At 44.1% G+C, this 22122-nt stretch overlaps 1 protein-coding gene across 1 annotated transcript; it reads right to left on the reverse strand.

Moving 5' to 3' along the window:
* Positions 1-437: 437 nt before the first annotated feature.
* Positions 438-16720, reverse strand: PARD6B (par-6 family cell polarity regulator beta). Its single transcript, XM_059863068.1, has 3 exons — positions 16518-16720; positions 11682-11904; positions 438-5024 (listed from the first exon to the last, which is right to left on the reverse strand). Exons 1-3 carry the CDS (start codon positions 16581-16583, stop codon positions 4195-4197), a joined length of 1119 nt encoding a protein of 372 aa, XP_059719051.1. The 5' UTR covers positions 16584-16720; the 3' UTR covers positions 438-4194.
* Between the last annotated feature and the right edge of the window lie 5402 nt (positions 16721-22122).

Consider the following 22122-nt stretch of genomic DNA (forward strand, 5'->3'; position numbering starts at 1 on the left):
CTCCTCTCCCTGGGTAGATGTTTACAAGGGCTGCCAAGGCAAGAGTGGAAGGAAACAGCTGTAAGTGAAATGGGCTTGAGTTCCAGCTGTCCCATGGACACTTGTAGAAATACTCACAGCAGCAGTGGCAGGGTCCCCAGCAGGAGCACCTGACACAGGTGACAGCAGCAGGGACCTGAACCTGTCCCAGGAGCAGCCCTCAATGAAGGGTCCCTGCTGCAGGAGCAAGCACAGCACAGAGAGCAGCACACTGAGGGACTGCCCAGGGGCACAGCTCTGCTCCAGGGGAGGGACAGGGACACATGGAGAACGCTGCCAGGAAAACACTGCCTGCTCCGCTGGCCAGGAGAGAGATGTTAAGCCCATCTGTTGTCACACTTGAGAAAAAGGATACGTTCTTCCTCACTTTATCTGACAAAGTAATTGAGAAAAAAACATTTCATTTCTATATCCATTTATTATTTTGGTCTGTAAAAATATAAGACTAATATACAACTACATCTAGCTTGATTTTTGTAAAATCAGATCTTCATTCGGTGAGATATCAATGTACATTATACATTAAAGTTGTAAGAAAAATACTGATATTTGACATTTTAAACAAGTTCATTCATGTAAAAATCACATTGCAAGTAAAATTTAATTAGAAAATACATAATATTCACAAAAATACACATGTTAAAGACAGCTTGTGAGAACATTGTCCTAAATTTAATTCAGGTGTGGAAAAAAACATGATTCACAGTTAGGCTTGACTTCTCCAGTACCACAGCAGAACTTTAAAGTAAATGCATCTTAATTCTATTAAGAATTTGTTCTTCCTATTAAGGTGCACTTGGATCTCCCAACCACCAGGGAGGAATCACTTGTCCCCCTCTGTGCATGTACACAACATATAACACTAGTTAAAGGAATTTTAGTTTTCCATTCCATTCTGAAATAATTTGGGTATTTCATAAATTAATTTATAAAATCTGGATTGAAAACACAATTTACACACACAGGATACTTAATACACAGATTACATCAATAGCAGCGTAATATTGTCAATCATGCAGCATCCTCACTATCACTTCTGGAATTCTTTCTCCTTTGTTTAGCTATAGATAAAATCTATATAAAACAGTCAAGCCTTGAAGTATTGTCTTCCAGGGAGAAAACAGTATAGATGTTAAAAATTTAGGAGGTAGTGAATGAAAGGCTAACAATATCAGCATATTTTAAAAAACCTTATACTGAACCCCAGTATCATTTATATATAAAATTAAATGTAGCCACTCATAATCAACCACTGATCAGCCCGAAGTAGCAATTTAAAAATCTTTTGTAATTAACAGTGTATGTATTAGTAAGATATGGAAGAACTTTAGAAACTTTATGGTAACTGCAGCATTAAGCAATTACATGCTGTGCAGTCTGTCATTGTAACTGTAAATACACATTCTTCAGTTTTATTCTTTTTTTATCAAGTCCCAAATGCTTAGTTTTACTACATGTCACCAAATTTCTGTGAAACAGAACATGATCTATGTCAAACAGAACATGATCTCATGTTTAGATTACTCAGTTTGCAGGAAAGGTCCCAAGAGATCAAGTCTCATGCAGTTTAGAGTAGGACCTCAGTTAAATTTCTACAAGTCCTTAATACTGGCATCAATATTATTCAGACTACCCACACACATGCCTGGCAGCACAGCAGCCTCAGGGCTGGCACCTGCCCAGCTTCCTGGCCAGACTCAGCCCCCCCAGGCACTCCATCCTTCCAGCTGTGATCTGAGCTTCAAGATCCTCATGGGCCACCTCCCAGAGTGGATTTGCATGGAATGAAAACGTTACACCTGCCTTAAGTGCACTACCAGTTCATTCTCTGTACCTCTGGACCTCTCTTCTCTTCCCATCCAAGTGCCTTTATTCCTTTGAGCATTCACAATACATTCAAGTAAACCAAAGGCACAGAAGTGCAAACTAGCAGAATAATGAGTCCCACTCTCCACTGGTGATTGCATACAGGAAGGAAAGTCTTTTGACAAAGGAAAATAAAGATATTTTCAAAGTAAACAATCTTCCATAAAGAAAGGAAGTGTAGAGCAGCACTGAGAGAAAACATGTACAGGTAAAGTCTCCATGTTGCAGAATGAACGTTACTTTTTCTCATTTCACACTAAGGGGATGTAGTTACTTCATTTTCAATAATTATTAGCAAAAGAAATGAAACACTTGAAAGATCTTATTCTTGTAAAAGATTCCAGGGCTCTCCACACACACACACTAAGAAACCATAAATAAGTGTAACAAAAGAGCCCCTCACCTGTATTTGCAGAGTACCACTGCCTGCTGTGCCTATTCTCCATAAATCCTAAGGGGATGAATGCCTCTCTTGGCATCTTGGACTCCAGTGGCATTGGAGGTTTGAGAAAACTGCTCATCAGATACTAATTTCCAATGTGCACTTTGTAACATCAAACAGCAGGGATTTGTTTCTGCAGCAGTGTTTGCATCATCACAAAAACCTGAAACAAACACAGGTTTAGCCTCTGACAGTCTGTGACGACTTTTACAGATGCCCTACTATTAAACTTACAGTTGAGTTGGTCTCCTGTTAGTAAAGTTACCAGAGGTAGATTTTCCTCAAATAGACTGAGGGGAAAAAAAGAAAGGGGTCAGTCTCCCTTCCCACTCATCACATCTTCCCAGAGGGTGGAACATGCTCCCAAGCACCTGACTGCTGCTCTGGGGAGCACAGGACAGAACTGGCAGCGCCCTACTCCTCCTGACAGGCTGACAGAGGCCAGGCATCCCTGGGGAGATCCTTCTCCCCAGTCCTATTAGTTCCAGCTCATTTTCCTGCCACAGCTTCGGTTCCCAGAGGAGGGTCAGGGTGGGAACCAAGGGCCAAAGGGGTAAAACGGGAGATACAAAAAGGGGAAGGATAAAAACAATGCTGGAAGCCTCCCCTGAAGCTGTCCCAGCGAGTGCAGTGCTTACACACAGACACAAGTTTGCTCTTGCAGCATCAGGACTTGCCATCAGTGTTTTCACACTGAGCAACACTGAATACACAGCACCCAGCCAGGGGCACACAACAACCTGCACTTACAGAGCAGCTCCTAGGAATGAATGAGTTAATATCACATGGCTCAAACAAGGTGTAGTAAAGCCTCATTCTGATTGAAAAGTTTTTTTAATCCAGGGATTTAACAAGACTGTTCTAATTTGTTCAGGTTTGAAGAAAGTCACTTGTATATAATCCAGACTCATTCCAACAAACCTCTGCTAGTAGAAATCATTACAGTTTCTACTAGGACTGCAAGTGTAACAGAGATTACAATATGCTATTGCCATAGCATTAAGTTTACATTTGATTTGTTTGTAATTTACTGGGATTAATAACTAGATCCAGTGATATCCTTAAATATTGCAAACTAGAATGAGAACAGGTCTTTGATGCATTAGTGTTAAGACTTTCACATCTGAATTTCAAAATCAGAGTCATTAAAAGTAAGCTTGCCTGGCCATTAAAACCAGTACTGGTGCCTGACTAACGTGCCTGTGGTTGCACATTCACTCACAAAGGAACAGTGACCTCCAAAGCCCCGCTGCTCACAGAGCCCTGCTGTCCCTGTGTCAGCCAGGACCAGAGCAGTCACCCCCATCTCTTCCCAACCCACCTCTGGCCCTCTCCCAGCTCCCTCTTGCTCAGAGCCCACACAGAGCTCTGCCAGTGGAGCAGCAGCCAGGACAGGAGTGATGCAGCTGGAGCAGCTCCATCACACATAAGTAGCACTTCAGAGGACCATGAAACCACAGCCCATGAGACGGTCAGCCACACAAGTAAGGAAGTTTGCTTCTATAGAACCAGTAGTATACAGCATAAAAAATAATAAAAATCAAGTACCTTTAAAAGAAAGCTCACAGCTATCTCTTAGCTATCCTTCATTTTCAATTTAAATTTTCCTCATTCAATTTCAGCTATTTATCAATTATCGTCCTGCTTTGTGAATTATTTACATTGAAGTGCAGAATTAATGAAGTTAGTCAACTTATATAATTTTGAATTTCTTGAATTTACTTTTTTCCCTCCTTTTAGTCTAACTGCAGTGCTTGGTAAATGGAGAGGTATAAAGTGTGTTACATATTAAGCCCAATTAAAACATGTATGGCATCCTTACTTATACAAAGTACACCGATGTCATTTCATAGTGTTATTATAGTTCCATCTTCTTCTAAGGACTTATGCCCCGGCTCTGGGACTTCATACTCCATGCTAATGCTGCCTGTTGAGTGATTCAAGTTCATCTCACTGGAAGGAAGGAATCCATTTTGTGTGGACTCGTGGAGGAGTTCAATTTGTGATAAGGATTCTATGCTTTCGCTGGCAGGCGTAGCCTTTGGGATCTGCTGTGGCTCGCCACTGTCTTCAATAATAATGTCCTCCTCATCGCTCTCCTCTTCTCCTTGCAGCAGACTCCCCAGAATGTTTGGAGTGCTGCTGGGAAGGCTGGACTCAGTGGACTGGCCGGAGCTGCCCGAAGTCCGACTGTTCCTCACGACGTTGTTCCTCTGGTTGGCGGGTCTGACCGTGATGATCAGGTTGCGGCTGTTGGCAATCATCATGTCTGTAACTTGATCGAGGCTTTTTCCTGACACCTCTATGCCATTCACCTCCAGCACCTCATCATTGACAGCCAGCAGGCCCGTGCTCTGAGCCAGCCCCCCGGGGACCAGCCTGGATATGAAAATGCCCGGCACCTTCTCCAGCCCGTGCGGGGTGACCCTGACGCTGGAGCCGTCGCGGATGTAGAAGCCCAGCGGTTTGTCGGTGCCGTACTTGTAGAGCCGCACCCTGCGGTGGGTCTCGGGCAGAATATCCACGTCTATGATGGAGGACACGGGCCTGAAGTCCTGGGGCATGCTAATGACAATGTGGGGCTTTTTCTTGTGGTTGTCCGGACGTAGCACGTTGGATAAGACGTTCTTCTTCCTCGTCATGGTATCCGTCCCGAAGGCACTGTAGTCTGCATCCTCTGTAAGACAGAGCACACGGGGATTAGAGCCCGCAGACAGCCAGGTCACACTGCTCCCATGTGCCAGCTCAGCAGAGGCAAACAGCTCATCCAGAAGGTGTTAGCCTTACTATCATAGAAGAATTTCTTTCTACTCATGAAACAAAAGCTTTAATGTTATGAAACACAAAGTTCGGAATACTTTTGGTTTTCTACTACCGAAGGAAAGAGTGTGCGCAAAACAAATTAAAACCAGTTAGCAGCAGCAGACACAAAGAGCTACAGCTGCCTGAGAAAGGGTAGAATGGAAAGAGTGAACACATTCCTAGAAACATTTTAATTTTATTCAGAGTAATTCCACTTGCTAGTTTTCTCTCCTCAGGTTTCAGATCATTGGAAAAGAAAGAATGAAAAAGGGAAAGCAGCCAGCGTGCCTATTATTGCCTAGTTACTGGGAGCCAGCCAAGTGACCTGGATTCAAACTCCAGAAAGCTTATTCCATTCTGCACTCTTCCCTGCCCCCACGCCATGTAGGTAAAATGGCTGTGGAGCAGAAACAAAGAGACCTCGCACACAAATACTTCAAGCAAAACTGTTCATGCAAGCAATGCTGTAACTGCCACAACTTGATAAAGGAATAGGCAAATGGCTTAGAGCTTAAAAAAATCCAAAAGAAAACATATTAGTCCCACAACTACTTGTAAGGGACAAGAAAACATGTTCTGCAGAAGCAATACTAATTTCTGAAATGCTTATTTACCAAAGGTTCCATTTTTCTTTTTAATATGCAATAATTCACCAAAAAGAATCAACCTAAATACATTCAGATCTGAGCCTCCTCAGATTTACACTCGTAAATTGAGTGTAATCACTCAGACTACACAAAATCTTTGTTCTGCAGGGAAAAAGCCCCAATAATCATGCAGAACTGGACTGCACTAAGCCCAGGTCCCAGAGAAGTTGGGATTTCTTTGTATTATCCCATTCAGATGCCACTGGTGCAGCCAAGGGAGTGGAAGAATGGCTATACATTTCAATCTGTGGACTGGGCTGACTGTGGCAATGCTGCCCTGGTGGCATTTCAGGACAGCTGCCAGCTGCTGAGGAACTCAGTGAGTGCACTTGCTTCTGAGGCTGAGATACACAGACATGAACCACTCCTCAAATGCTTCAAGCAAAACTGACCAGAGAAAGTATTCCTAGAGCAACAGGCTAACACTACTGCAGCATGTAACACCAACTCCTCCCTTCCCTTCCCTGCCTTTAGGGCTGCTGAAAACAAGAACAGTCCTTTGGCTGCTCTAGGAAGGCAGTCTTGGACCTGGTACTCTAAAAGATAAAGGACAAGAAGAAAAGAAACAAATTTAAATTAGCCCACCAGAAAAAAAAAAAACAAACCTTAAAGGGATTTATTGTCAACTCCTGGCTTGTGTGTACACAATAGTTCATCAACATGTTTTAGAAAAATGTGTCCTGATGATGGCCTCATTTACATTTCCTTTTTATTTCCTTTGTTTAAAAAACATAATTACACCATAAGTAAGGCAAAGCTCTTGCTTAGCTGTTTGCTAAACCAGAGCATCTTTTGCACCGATGTTTATAGATAAAGTAGTTCAACAATTTAACTCACACAATCAGGAGTTATTTCTGAAGATACCCGATTCACACAGCCCTACTATAGCCTGAAGTCACTTCTGCAGCAATCTCAGTTACTTTGTAATTTAAGGTTTAATTAATATAACATTAGTTCTTAACATCAAGCACAAAAGCTGTAGAAATAGCCTAAAATCTGATCTTCACATGTCTAAGAGTGTTAGGTCAGCTGTGTTGAAGAGCTGGTGCATTAAAAAACAATTCAACCTCCCCAGCCAAAGCATTTTAACAGGTGAGCAGTGTCTGAAGTGAAACACCTACACTAATGCAAACTCAGCCTTTTCTCTGTAGAAGGCCCTTTGGAATGTCTGACTGACTAAGATCAGCTGGTTAAACCCCTGTACTCCATCCACTGCTGACAACATGCTGACTTTTCATACAACATGGAACAATTCTTTTCATGTTTGCTAAAAATTTATGATCAAAGGGAAAAGTGAGAGAAGTTTTGCCCTTATCTCCCTGACAGGATCCAACCAGTTTCCAGTTAGACATCTGGTGTTTCACTGAAAGGATTTTTGCAACTCAACGAGGTGCAATAACTTCTCTTTTTTTATGTAGAACTACAATTGTTTACAAAACAACCTGGAAAGGACAATTGTGAAATCGGATCCTAGACAGGTCTTACTTTACATATAAGGTAACACTTGCACTCATTCCTGCTGAAGTGCAAGTTGCTGATGACAGCTCCAGGACACAGGTCCCAACAGACTGGGGCCACTCAAGCACTCGGCTCCTGCTGCTCTTAGTACAACAGCTGGTTTAGAAAAAGACACGAGAAAACAGGACAGCAAAGCTTTGTCAGGACTGATTCTGCCACGAGTGCTCTCCCACATCATTGTAACATTTAAAGGTAACATTCAATTGATGGGGTTTTCTCCTTAAATTCAAAGTGCACAGTCAGAGGATCAGACAGACTGTGGTATTTCACCTATTCTGTCATATCAAATATGTAAAGCATTCAATGATCCCAGCTTGCCACAGTGGCTATAAGGCTTCTTCACCTTCATGGCAGGACACACACCCTGCAGGAAGTCTGGCATGAACTGGATACACAAACACATTTACTACATCCAAGTAGATCTGTCATGTCCTGTAAATGAGCAAAGACAGTCTGTGCTCTTTACTCAAGGTAGATTTAGAACTGTTCCCAACTTCCTTCATAGAAACCACCTCCCAGGCTGCCTTCCACAGCTATCAGCTGCTAACTTCTGTCCAAATCAAATTTTTCCAGTTAGCAGAGAAGCACAAAGATCAGCTGCAACAGGACTGGCTTTGAAAGAAATATTATGTAAATGTCTGTATGCAAATAACAGATTCCAAAGGACTTTTTAAACAAAAACTAAGAGCAGAAAAACATTTCTTGGAAAAGAAAGGAACTTTAAAAGTCTCTTTCAGAAGACAAATCAGAAGCCTTAAATTGAGCTGGAGGTTTTGTTTTTAGTAACTTTCTTAAGTTACAGGACGCATGGCTGAAGTAAAAGCATCCCAAAACTGCAATCTAGATGTCAAAACACTTAAGAAACTCTGAAAAATCAGAGGGAAAGTTTTTTTCATTATAACTGCTCTTAATAGTTAAATAATTCAGAACTAGCACAAATCTTAAGATAGACAGTTACAGTTAGAGAATTTGTGAGGAAAACAATTGTGGAAGGCAGATAAACTCATCTCCCCAAGTCTCAGCAGAACAGCACACTCTGGGTAACCTCTCTTCCACTGCTAAACAAGCTTTCTAAAGCAATACTCTCAAGTACAAAGGCATCTTTGTTCTGGCACCTCACTAATCAGTTTAAAGCCCTGGCAAAAATATTTTGGCCTAAAGCCAAAGGACAAGGTGTTAGCTACAGATAGTGTGAAGGAGAACGTCCACAAGGTGCAGGAAGGATTTCTCCCCCCAGCAGTTTCAAGCTCAAGGTGGCACCAATCTGTACAGACTTATTACACGAAATTGAAAACAAAAGCCCACAAATGCCAAATCTGGTTTCAATTTAATGTTATTGAAGACAGATTTTTGAAATATTTTCCTGACCCATCTGCAAATCAATGTAGAGTTACCCGTTAAGAATTAACTTTTCAAAGCCCCCAAGTAGTTAGTGTATTTGAACAGAGATGCAGTTTAGCATTTTTTAAACAGGACCCAACAAATCTCCTCCTATTTAGTCACAAAATATAACAAAACGTGGTTTTAGGAAACCAACCTGTGTTTTTAGGAAGAGACCTCAGAATAGCTAGGCTAGTCCACAAAGAGCTGTTTAAAAAGCCAACTGCTCTTACTTCTCAGCAAAGTAAAACTTCTCAGTGACAAAGTGTCTCTCAAGAGGCACAAGTGGATTAACCAAAGAATACACTTCTCACTAAATACAGCCACATCCATGCAGAACCTGCAGGAGTTGGATATTGTAATTTAGAATCCTTCGAGGGACTGTTAAGGAATTATAATGAAATGTATCTTCTGTTATCTCTGCTGTTTCGTATTTACAATGCAAAGCTCCCCACATCAAGCTGCCCTTCAGCCTGCGCAGACTGTTCCCCTCCATTTTCTCCTCAGAAGGGTTTTTCTCACAGACAGAGTGACTCCCATACATCTGGATTTAATCACAATACATCAGTTTAACCTTTAAATACCAGATGTCAACAGTACCTGTTAATCTGCTAAACTGCAGAATGAAATTCCAGCGAGGAATGTTTTCTGCTAGCTGACAGCCAGTCCTGACTTGTGCAACATCCAGCCCCAGTTTAGATTTTAGCACTGGAGCAGTTTATAAAGTATTTTAAAGGGATTTTGTGAAATACAATTACAGGAACCTAAGAGGAATAATTTGTGATTTCGTTACAGGATTTCTAGGTTTTTTTACCACATTAACCAAGCCACATAAATGTTCAGACAAACAAAGCTTTCAGAAATGAGGAGTCAAAATCAAACTTGAGAGAGAAGAGTTGTTACTCTGGCATAACATTTCCCAAATTCTGGAGTCCCAATATCACAACCATTGCTTATTAATAGAAGCAAAACCATCTTGCAGCTCCCATTTCAACCCCTCAAGGTGTTCCTTGGATGCAATATACTGAGAAGTTAATACTATTTACATTAGATTTCACTGCAGTCTGCTCATACCTCAAGGTGGCTTTGCACAAATTATGTGAAGTTTCTAAACAGTTAAGACAGTATGATAAAAATTTCATACATTATAAAGAATCAAACCACTTCCTTTCCCCACAATGGCTTTTTTTTCAAAGATCTTAAATTCCCAACTACTGCTGCTGGAAATACAAAATAAGTCAAAGGTCCATTACAAAACCCACAAAAACTTTTCAGCTGATTTAAGAGAATGCATGAAAGCCACAACTAGCCTTGCAAGTGGAAAAGCAACTTGTGTCACTTATTATAGTTCCAAACCAGCCCAGATCAAAGCAGCCCCATCAACAGCAAGTATTTGCTAAGACATTTCTTTTCCATTCCAGAGGCAGAGCCAGTAAGGTTGCTGCAATCTGTGAATTAAGGACACTTAAATCAGGCTGCACAAAATATGAACCACCCCTAACCCCACCAATGCAGCCTTGGTTACAGGCAAACCATCACAAATAAAATACAGAATAAAGTTATTTCTGTATTTTCCATCCAACAAATATCTACTCTGTATGCAAAGATGTCAGTGAAGGCAAAGGCTCAATTTCACCAACAGATGTGATCACAACTAATTCCCTGCAAAGTGCAGTGGGGACTGAGGTGCCAGCCTGGGCTCTTTGTTTCCTGAAACTCCACAGGCAGAAGGCTCTCGTGTCCAAGGGAAGGCAGTGACAACTGCTACTTCCTACTCATCAATTCCTGTTCTGATAAACTAAAATGGATTCATCATCTTCTACTTTTGTGCATTACATCAACTCCTGGCACCAGAGTAGTAACAAATAATCCACCTGGATGAAATCAAGGTAAGAAAAGGAGACTAAAGAAGCATGATAAATGCAACACTAGGAACAGGCAACGTTAGAGCTGTCACAGGAGGAACAATCTAAAACCATATGGTGTTAAAATATAAACTCAATAATCCCAGTCTGACAAAGTGGCTTATCCCTTCCTGTCATATGGCTACTGTAGGGGATTAGATGGAATCACAGGCCTTGTCTCCCTGCAGGTTCTGCAAAAGCCAGTGCTTCATGCCTTTGGCATTTCGGCCCTGAGAACACAGGCCTCACCAGCCTATACTATCAACACAAACAAAACAAACATTTTGCCAGCACGCAGCAGCTGCCAAGCAGCCACACTGCTTATGAATATTGGGTTTGTGTCAGGCTCTTGTGGAGTTGTTCACTTTTTGGAGTAGGAGTTGATAGAAGGTTCTGATGCCCAAGCATTTTCTAGGGAAAAGATGCCTGTCTTTGCAACAACCAGGAACAACACCACAAGAACAAATACAAACTTCTATTGGATTTTTTTTTCCCTTCATGAACAAAAGCAGGCAGTAGGAACACACTTTTAAAGGCAAACCATCATAGCAAGCAGCCCTCACTCCTGAGGTTTGCTAACTGATATAAGCTTGTCAACTGAAAACTTCAAGATGTTTTATTAGGAAAGTGTGATAAGAGTAGCATATTACAAACTTAGTCTTGAATTTATATTTTAATACCACATTTAATACTTCATGTAATAACATTTTTAATATTACTTTCCATCCTGTAATGGTCTCTCTTCTTGTCTGATCAAGATTGGAATTTTAAGTGAAAAGTATCCAACATACGGAGCAGAAAAGCTTAGAGGTTAAAAGTTTATTTTCACTTGCTTACATAAAACCAGAAAGAAGCATTTACTAGAGATTTAACTTGACTTCAACTAAATATAAGCAAAACATCACAAAGTATAAATAGGTTGCCTGAGGAAGCCCTTGCAAGAGAAACAAGTTGTGAATACCTTTCATGACCCATAATTATTACGGAATTTGACATGAAGAAATAGGACTGAAGGGTTTTTTCCTCCATACATCACACTGTAATTGGATGAACAGATGATTCACATTCTTCAAGTGCTCTTACCTTTTCTCTGAATGAAAATCCTGAGGAGAGGATTGGCTGTAGAAACTGCTTTGTGATAATTGTCATCATTATTGATAGGCAGCAGGTCTCCGTGAATGTCCGTGTATCCCACCAGAACATCAACATTTGGGATCTTGTGCACGTGCTGCAGTAATCCATAGAACTCCTCAAACTTTCCAGGTTTGGATCTCTCCAGAGAAAATCGTCGAAATTCTGCCCCAAACTACAATAAAAATATATCTTACATCATATGGAAGCAACAATTATTTTATGTTAAACCAGAAATATTATGAAATTAAAAGCACACTAAAAGCTACAACAAACAATTTTGACATGGTATAAAACAGTCAGTGAAAACAGCTGGTTTTTTCCCCAAAGTTATAACTAGTTTTGCACGTGGTCAAACGTGTACCTTTGAGCATGCCAAGGCTGTTTCGTTGCTCCATTTAACGGGAGCACTAAGTGACAAACCGGTGCAGGGATTGCTGCAGATTCTCACAGGCTCATGGAGCAACCACGCTGGGCAAGGGACAGAAGAGAGGCAGCACTGCCGTGGCGCTCAAAGCAGGGCTGTGATTAACATCCTACGGTATGTGCCTACCTGGAATTTGGTTCTGAGAACTACCAGTGCCCTTGAGAACAGTGTGTAGTTTGTTACACAACTCTGGTCACCCACGCGAGGCTGAGCAGCCTTCACAGCCCCAGCTGTTTGGGCAGGAAGTGAAAATGCCCCTTGGCTGTGAAGACCACAAAGAACTGCTGCTGCTTTTCAGTACAACTCGTGTGCAGCCCAGCTCTGGGGAGCTGATCTCAGCTCCACTCTGCTCCTACCTAAGGAGAGAGAACAGAGGCAACCAGCCACTGCCTTTAAGGGCATTCAGAAGATTCTTGTGCACGAGCAAGGCTCAAATCTTGATTGCAACAGCCTTTTAAGTCAGGGTTTTACCCACGGTATAGAACCTAGATTTTCCAAATCTGGTAAGGTTCAGAAAATACGGAAAAAAAAAAATTAGTCACTGACACTACTTTAAGGGGTAGCATTTGATTGTAGTCAACATAATCACTCAACAAAAAACCACAGCACCCAAATCCACCCAAGCTCAGTCTCCTAAATCATCTCTAAAGCAAACACTTATTAAAACACGTTGCTTATTAAGGCAATAACACAGTGGGGGCAGGCAGAGACTCAACTAGGTGCCAAGAAAAGGATGAACACTAGATGTAGACTAGACAAATTGTGATTTTTACCACACATAGCTAGTAAAATGTTAGTGTTCTGCCTAATAAGGGCAGGACCCAAAGCAAATGGAATATTGGATAAAAATTACTCTAAATCCTCCGTATCAGGCACATACACAACATACCAGAGACGTCAAAAGGAATTCAGAGATAACAGCAGCCAGGTTACAAAAACCAGAACAGATTGGATACGAATTAAAAGGATAATAAGCTAATAATTCAAAGAAACTTAGTTGGCTGCTTTTTTTATGTGTGTGAATTCTATTACTGACCTACAGTGAAAATAAAGACTTGCAATAACTTCTTTAGCAAGTTTAGTTTTCAGTAGAGCAGAAGCACCCTGGAACAAAATGCTCGGAGCGAATGTTTGAGCCTCAGTTTCACATTCTTTGGTGTATCTTACACACAGGAGATGTGGAGGTGCACGGTACTTCACACCTGATTACAATCTTTTGGAAAATAAAAGCCTTGGAGCTCTCACATACAAACAAAGCACTGAAAATCAGGAGACAAGGACCTCGTTGTTAGCACGTTAACACCACGCTAACTCAAAGCAAGCTACACCTTAAACGCCCCGCCTTCCTCCAAAGGCTTCAAATAAAGGAATTATCTGGGAACATTCCAGCTCTAAAAAACCTGCAATTACCCCAAGGTTGACTAATGAGGCAGAAGGGATGATTCGTACCTGCTTACAAACACAAGCCCAGCCCACAGGAGGAACTCCCGTCACGTCAGAGGCAGCACAGCTTACCCGTGACATCAGTGCAGGGCTCGGTCCCGCCTCAGCTCCTTCCCGGCCGTGCCAGGTGTGAGCCCCGCAGGAACCGCCCGGGCACGGCTGCCATCCAAATCGTTTGGCTTTCAAGGATTACACAGCTTAAACACAGTTCAGTAAGAAAGTTTTAAAAAGCCAACAACCTCACCCTCAGGTTGCAATAAATGTTGAATCTTACCACAGCAAGCAAAGGGCTAGATTTTTTCAAATGAGCGATTTTTATTTTTTCCATGTTATTTTATATATATTTGGTGCAAATACCAAAATACTCCTAACCCACTCGTATTTCCTAACACAGTCTGCTCAATACTAATAGAAAGCAGGTAAAAGACAACTCCAGCTGGCAATTGCACTATTTGTATCCCTGAAATGTCTGCATTTCTATCAGATGCTGCCCTCCATCCCATGAAACAGGCCTGCACTCGATGTTCTAGAGGAGTAACTTAAGTAGAGAAGGCTCCTTGCCACCTGAGCTCTTCACAAGCCCGTGCTGCTCCCCTGGAACTCCCCCGGGAGAAGGCAGGGGAGCCATGGCAGCACACCAGGAAGGCACGGGGATGGTCACTTAACACTCATTTATGGGTCACCTTTTTAAAGTCCTCTGAAACACAGCACAGAGCTGCTCTATGCAAGTCTTCATCACTGACAGAACACGAGCTGCAGTGACCTTCTCTGGCTTACCAGTTATTAACATTTTACTGAGAAAAAAATATTATTCCAAGTCATGAAAAAGGGGGAAACCTGAATTTTAATATATAGAGAACTAGAAGCTTATTTTGGGATTTCCATACGATCAGCAGGAACTCCAGTCTGGGGTATAAAGTTTTATTTCCCACGACAAGAAAATGGGCTGACTGGAATTCAAGTACTATGGGGAATCTGAGGGCAAGCTCCAAGCAGTTACCCAAACTGAATAAACTAAACTAACAAAAGGATTGTGCTCATGTAACTGCAACCACAGGCTGTGCTGGCCCAGCCTTGTCAGCTGAGGCACAATTATTGATTTGGAATATCTAAATAAAGAGCTGTACATCATGGAGCAGCCTTCAAAGCCCAGGCCACTCCACAGGAATGGCTCCCTCCACCTCCCACACAGGCATTTCTTCTTTCTCTCCTGAATTGCTCATTTTCATAGAAGGAAGATGACTCCTCTGCGATATTAAATTGAGATGCTGTTAAATAATGCATTAGCAACTATTAGTTCTAGGAATGCCTTGAATCCTGCTCCATAATATGCACTTGAGGGACAATCCCTATTCATTAGGGCTACACTTCTCTGTACAAACACCAGGAACACATCACACGGCTGATTCCCTAGACAGATTTTAAATCAAGGAAAACACACAGCATGAAAACAGTAAACCTAGAGTTCTGGGCTGAGGCAACAAGTGATTAGGTTTGTAAGCACATCATACTGATCATTCTCAGCCTTACAAGAGCATAAATAATAGACTTCACCATCACAGTACTAACTGAAGTGGTATTTGAAATAACAGCTACCAGATACTCCTGTGCTTGCTAGTTTAGGCCACATGAAAAATGAACACTTTAAAGAAATCTTCCTCATTCAGGCCAATGCCACACTCCCCAGAAGTTCCAGCACTATGATGTATTATCCTTAAATGTCCACACATCTCGAGTCATGACTGCTTCACCTGCACTGCTGCTGTAACACCTCACTAGCAGGAAAGGAGGGGACAGAACACAGGCTGCTCCCCACTTCAAAAAACGGCCCAAGAAAGCCATGTGTCCACCAATGGAAAACACATTCCCACGTGGATGCACTTACAAGCCGCCTAGGCAACGAAAAAAGGGTTTTACCTCAACATTTCTTTAATAGTGACACTCCACCTCATACTGTACATCCAGCAGTTTTACAATTTGGAAATTATTAAAAATATAAAGCAGAATAAAAAAAAATCTAATTTCTCTCAGAATATCTAAGGTTTATCAGAAAAACTTAGCCTAACCATCAAATAAAAATTAAAACATAGAAGAGACATGGATACACGCATGGGAGAATTTACAGAGCTGGGCAAAGCTGTGAGCACCTGACACGGGTGATCTCTGCGGGAACACACAGGTACACACTCCTACAACACTGTTAGGGTAAAAGTCTCTCAGGGCCTCTAAGAGAAGGCAAACGCCACTTTTGGATAGGCTAGCCAGGGCTCACCTCAACCTCCACTGTGAGCCTACCGTGTACCGCACTGAAAGCTACAGAAGGACATAATCATTAGGGAAAAAAGGTAACTACAGAAACAGTCACTAACAAACGCACTCATTGCAATTCGGACAGAGAGGGTCTTTGACGCTTGCAAATTACTACAGAACTTTTACGGCTGGAAGGGTCCTCTGGAGATCATGTAGTCCACTCCCCGAGTATGTCTCTAAACACCTCTTTTGGCCCAGTGATCCCACACTTTCCCCACAGCACATGTTTGTCTGTACGTCTTTTCGTCTATCCAGAAACTCAGGGGCCAAGTCCACTTACCTGTTTTTTTCTAAAATCACTTCAAAACCATTTATATTTTCGCCCGCAGACAGCGCGCCCAGCAAGCGACCCCACGACCTCCGGCAGCCGCGGCCCCGGGGGCAGCGGGGACAGCCGGGGAGGGAGCGCCGGGGCCCGCCCGCCCGAGCCCGCTGGCCTGCGGAGCGCTCAGGCCCCGGCGGGGCCGTGCCCCGGCGGCCCCTCGGGCAGGTGAGTCAGCAGCTGACGCCGTCCCTGTCCCCGCAGCGACACCGCGCTCCGACGGCCCCGCAGGGCCGGCCCGGTCCTTCCCCCGCGCCCGCGGCCCTCAGGCGGCGGCAGCTCCCACCTTGCTCTTCACCTCCATGGTGCCCAGGCCGCGGCTGCCCGCGGCCCCGCGCTGAGCCCGGTTCATGCCTCGCGCGGTCGCTGCGTCCGCTGCTCTCGCTCCTCTGTCCGCCGGAGCGCTGCGGGACGGGCAGCGGCGCGGCCCAGCCAAGAGCCCCGGCACCCGCGGCGGCTCCGCCGCCTCCGCCCTCAGCGCGGCCGGGCCGGGGCGGGGCCGCGCGGCTCCGGCACCTGCCGGGGACCGGGGCGGGGCCCTCTCCGCGCCTGCGCCGCCTCCGCGGGGCCGCGCACGGGCGGGGCCGCGCACCTGCGGCCGCAGCGCAAGATGGAGGCGGCGGTGCGGGAGCCGTGCGGGCTTTCTGCTCCCGTCCAGCAGCAGGTGCGGGCCGTGCCTCCGCAGCCGTTGTCCCCCTGCGGCCGCGGCTGTGCGCGCACGGGGCTGGAGCGCGGCTCGGCTCCCGCTGCCTCCTCAGGCACCTCCCGCCCCGGGGGCCGCCATCCTGCGCCTCCGCATCCTCCCGCGGCCCTCAGGAGCCTCCGTGCCGAGCTGCGGGTCCTCCACAGCCCTGAGGAGCCAGCCCTATCCCCAACCTTCCCACAGCCCTGAGGAGCCAGCCCTAACCCTATCCCCAACCCTCCCACAGCCCTGAGGAGCCAGCCCTAACCCTAACCCTCCCACAGCCCTGAGGAGCCAGCCCTAACCCTAACCCTAACCCTCCCACAGCCCTGAGGAGCCAGCCCTAACCCTAACCCTAACCCTCCCACAGCCCTGAGGAGCCAGCCCTAACCCTAACCCTAATCCTCCCACAGCCCTGAGGAGCCAACCCTAACCCTAACCCTCCCACAGCCCTGAGGAGCCAGCCCTAACCCTAACCCTAACCCTCCCACAGCCCTGAGGAGCCAGCCCTAACCCTAACCCTAACCTTCCCACGGGCGCCGCCGTGCCGCGCCCCTCGCAGCCCCCGGGTCAGGCTGCCCTTGAAGGCTCCAACCCCTCAGATACCGAGCGTGGGGGTGGACTGAACCATCTCTGGACAAAGATCCCTGCCAGCCCCAGCGATCCTGTGATTCAGGGATCTCAGGGCCCCATGGATGTAACACACAAACCACACCAGTGTTAGTTGATATTTGCACATTACAGAAATAAACCTTGGTCAGGCCAAAAGTGTGAAGTCTCCCTCTGGGGACATGCCTCTGTGTCCACCTGTAAAGGTGTTCATGGAGCTTGTTTTCATTTTAGTCACAAGTAATATTGCAGGATCTGGTAATGTCAGAGCTAACCTTCCTTATTGTATTAATTCTGAGACAGATCAATTTCATTCAAAGGCCAGTTAAGCTACCCTGACAAAAGTACAAACCCCAGAGATTGTAAACTGTCTGAAAATAAAAGACTTGTCACGTGTATGGACAAGAAGGAAGCATGTACATTAATCTCATCGTGTCAACAGACCTTTGAATTCCAGGTCTCTCCATTATCCATAAATCTGGTAGAGGAGAACGCAGTGTGAGGTTTCATCCTGTAGATCTGTGTGGATGGCGGTGATGGGAGCTCAAACAATGCCTTGCACCTGAGGCACGCCACAGGTGTCTAGTCAGTTCTCAAGTCTCACTTGGTAATCAGTAATTAAATAAAAAGCATCCAGTGCTGAATCACTTCTAAGTCGGTGCTGATTTTTGTGCAGTTGATCTTCCTCCCATCACGCCAAAGGCAAAGGAATTGCAGCTCTCACTCGAGCCAAGACAAGCTGTAATTAGCACAGAGGATATTGTTAATAGTTAAGTATAGTTTGCTGCCAGACAGTGTCTAGGCTGATTCAAGTCTTCTCGTCCTTTATCCAGCATGTTTTGGTTTTACACTGCAGAAGGATGCATAGAGAATTCAGCCTGTAAATTCAGATAGAATCTGTGATCCTGGTGCAGTAGAAGGCAGATTACAGCTATGGGAGCAAGACCAGGATAAAACCTCTTGTTCTGTCACTTTGTAATTATAACATTGAAAAGAGTTTGGACTGCTTTCCATATCTTCTACAGCTCTGTTTAATAAGCTGAGCAAAACTCAGCTCTGTTTAATAAGGAGAAGAGTGCAAGAGACAAGGGAACAGTGATTTCTCTGGGGCTTTAAAGCTGTTGGGTTGGCTCTTTTCTCCTGGAGAAAGGGAGGAAAAACCTCCTGGAGCTGATTTCTGCTTGGAGCCGCTGTGCAGTTAATTTTACTGCTATAGATTTATGAGGTATCGCCTAAGATAATTTGTTTTCTATTGTGCATTCCTAGCATGGCTGGAGTGCCAGGCAGTGGGTGTGGGAGCCAGCCTGAGGAGTCAGGGCAAATTCATTTCAAGTCACTGGAACCAACCTAATAAAATGTATTAATCACTGGCTGGCTTTCATCACAAGGAGCTGACGTATGAGGAAGGAATGTGATAAACAATTTGATCTCAGATAAAGGTGGGGAGGGAGGCAGGCTCTTTGTGCCTGTTGGAAGGTAAGCTTATGGGGCTATTTTAGTCACAGGTTCTGTACAACCTGTGATTCAGACCTGATCAAGCTATTCATGGCACGTTCCGTTTCTGCCAAGTTGAAAGACAGGTTGGGTTTCCTGATCTCTGAGTAGCTGGGAGAGCTTTTTTGGGAGGCCTTTTTATTTTTTCTTTCTTTGTTTTGGTGTCGAAATTCCATCACTTAGGTCCACCGTGCAGCATAGTGAGATTGTGCCGTGATGTTGCTTTCCTGTCCCAGATTTCCCACATTTTCAGTGGAATTGTTGTATTCCATACAGCCTTGCTGGGAGTTCACAGAGTACTTCCAAGAATAAAGCACAGAAAATTTCTGTCAGCACAGGTTGTTATTGATGATCCACCTAATCTTTTATTGCATAGTTCAGGGCTTATGCTGACTTCATATTTAACATAAAGTAGTCTTTATTTACACTGTCAGTGCCAGCTCAGAGGAGTGATTGTTAGATGTACTAGATTGTAATCTGATCTTGGCTTGGAGTTGATGAGAGACTGGAGAGTTTTTTTGATGGGGAGAGAAAACTAAAAAGGAAAAAGAGAAGCTTTATTTTCAAAATTATAATAAGGTCCTGCTTTCTTTAAAAAATAAACTCTGTACTTACAGGCTTTGATACCTTCTGCAATTTTGTTACATTAATCTTGTGTCCCAGTTACATTTCCCTACAAAGAAGCATTTTCAACAGCAGTGGATACTCTTGGATACTCCATTTTCAGAATATTAGGGACCGGCATGACCTCAGATTGCTTTTGTCCTCCCCTTGATCAGTGAGGGGAGCAGACAAACCAGTGCTGCCATGAAGGCATCTGATGGTCACAAAAGCACAAATATTGTAGAGCCCTGCTTCCAGGTGCCCATGAATCCAGGGAAATACACTGAATACCTTTCTGCTGATGGGGCTGATCCTGAGGCAGAAGGTGTGAGTTCACAAATGCTGCATCAGAGAGGAAGAATCTGAGAAGGGGAGCTTGTTGCATTTTATCTCCATGGAACACGCTCCATACCAACAGCTCCACACAAACACAGGGGCAAGGCTCAGCAAGCAAACCCCAGGGCATGGCAACTCAGCTAATTTATTAATAACAGGAGTATTTAAATAGCACTCATGTAATAAAAAATTTATTACTTACTCTGAAATTGTGACAGCTATAGGATTTTAATTTTGGGATGGGTTTTTTGTTTATTTGTTTGTTTGAGTTTTTAAAATGTTATTTTATTGAGGGGGGAAACAGTAGTTGGGTTAGTAATGAGTTTTTGTTTCTGTTTCTGCCTTTGCTTTCTTCTTTCCTCTCAGGAAAACTAGCAGCATTTTTTTCTTCCCCACTCCTCCTCCAGGAACATTTAGTTGTTACTTTGATGCAATATTTACTTATCTGTGACAAAACAAATTGATTGTTTATAGAGCTCATATATGAGATCTTTTCCAATAAAATATTTATAGTTTCCTGGGGTTGGGGGGTTTTCTTTCGTTTTGTACTTTTATTTTGTCTGCCTTTCTGGGAAAGGTTGTCTTCATACCATGCTGCCTGTGAAAGAAACGTTTGTTTCAGGTGTGTTATAAATCCAGTTAGAAACTAGGTCCGGCAATAAACTCCTGATGTTTTCTGAAACGACTTTCCTAGCAAGTCAAAAGCCGATACTGATACGCTAATTTAAATTCTCCGAGGTTTCTAACTAAAATAATGAAAAGCTTTTAAAGCTTTTTCTTTCCCTTCATCTAGTAATCCATTTGTGTCCAATGACTCTGAATTCCTTTGGAATTCCCCCTTGTTTAAACAGGGCAGTTGTGAGCCCGGCTGACACCTCCCACTTGCACTCGTGTGGGGTTCAATGATTTAACTCTCCTGCCAGAAGAGCTCAGAGAAGCCCCGCTGGTGCTGAGCTGTCCAGCTCAGCGGGTGACTCCTCAGGGGTCCTTTACGCAAAAGAATTTGTGAACATTTCCTGCTTGGTTTTCCACTACTCACTGAGTTTTCCTGCTCCAGAATTCTGGGGGAAAAAAGGGGGGAATCAAAGGAATAATTGTTGCAAAATCTACTTTAAACTTCGTTTGGTACAGATTGGGGTTTAAATTTTGTCATAATCTTAGATAAAAAGCTCTGCTTAATAGACCTTTTGGAATAAAGCCTGTTGCTGTTAAGCTTATCTGGAAATCATCTTATGGCTATTTATGAATAAAGCTCTGCCCTCAGCTTGTGACTGTCACCCGCGAAATGCGACATCAGCGACACTGAAGTGCCAGCACTGAATAAGGAGCGCTTATACCTTTTCCCCCCAAGGAACATTTTTACATGAACGGTGTTTTGGGAAGGGAATCCCTGCGGACTGGCCGTGTCCGTGGGGGGAGCCTGGCTCGCCGCTGTCGCGACTGTCGCCGCTGTCGCCGCCGTCCGCCCCGGCGGGTGCAGCGGGAGCCGCCGCCGCCAGAGGGCGCCGTGCCCGCGCTGTCCCGGTCACCGGGCCGCTGTCACCGCAGCGACGTCCGTTAATCACACCATTAATTACACCATTAATTACAGCGCTAATTAATTACAACAGCGGCCTTGGCTGCACCAGACTGCCCAGGACATGAACCGCTCCCACAGCCTTACCTGTGTTTGTAATGGCTGTGTCACATTACTGTCACTGTGCTTTAAAATGTCACTCACAAAATCACAGAATGGCTCGGGCTGGAAGGGACCTTAAAGCTCATCCCACTCCACTCCCTGCCACGGGCAACTTCTGTTATCCCAGGCTGCTCCAAGCCCCATCCAAGCTGGCCTTGGACACTTCCAGGGATGGGACACTTCCAGGGATGGGACAACGTTCCCAGGGAAGGTGCACACCCATTTGATTTCTTTGATTTGTCATAGACTTCTTACTGTAATCATAAGATGAAGGTTTCAACACTTTGGGAAAATGTAAAACAATTATAAGGAACAATTTTTTTTAGGGAAATACGAAACTTTTCTTGTAATTAGATGATCAGATTAATTTAGGCTTTTTTGTCTCAGTGTTTTATGTGTCTATGCAGAAACAAGCCAACCCCCTGTGAGACCCCCGAGAGAAAACAGACAGGTGTGTACACATTAATGCAACAGAACTGCCCCTGTTTA

Source organism: Haemorhous mexicanus, chromosome 18 (genome assembly GCF_027477595.1).
Source record: "Haemorhous mexicanus isolate bHaeMex1 chromosome 18, bHaeMex1.pri, whole genome shotgun sequence".
In the NCBI taxonomy this organism is placed as follows: Eukaryota; Metazoa; Chordata; class Aves; order Passeriformes; family Fringillidae; genus Haemorhous; species Haemorhous mexicanus.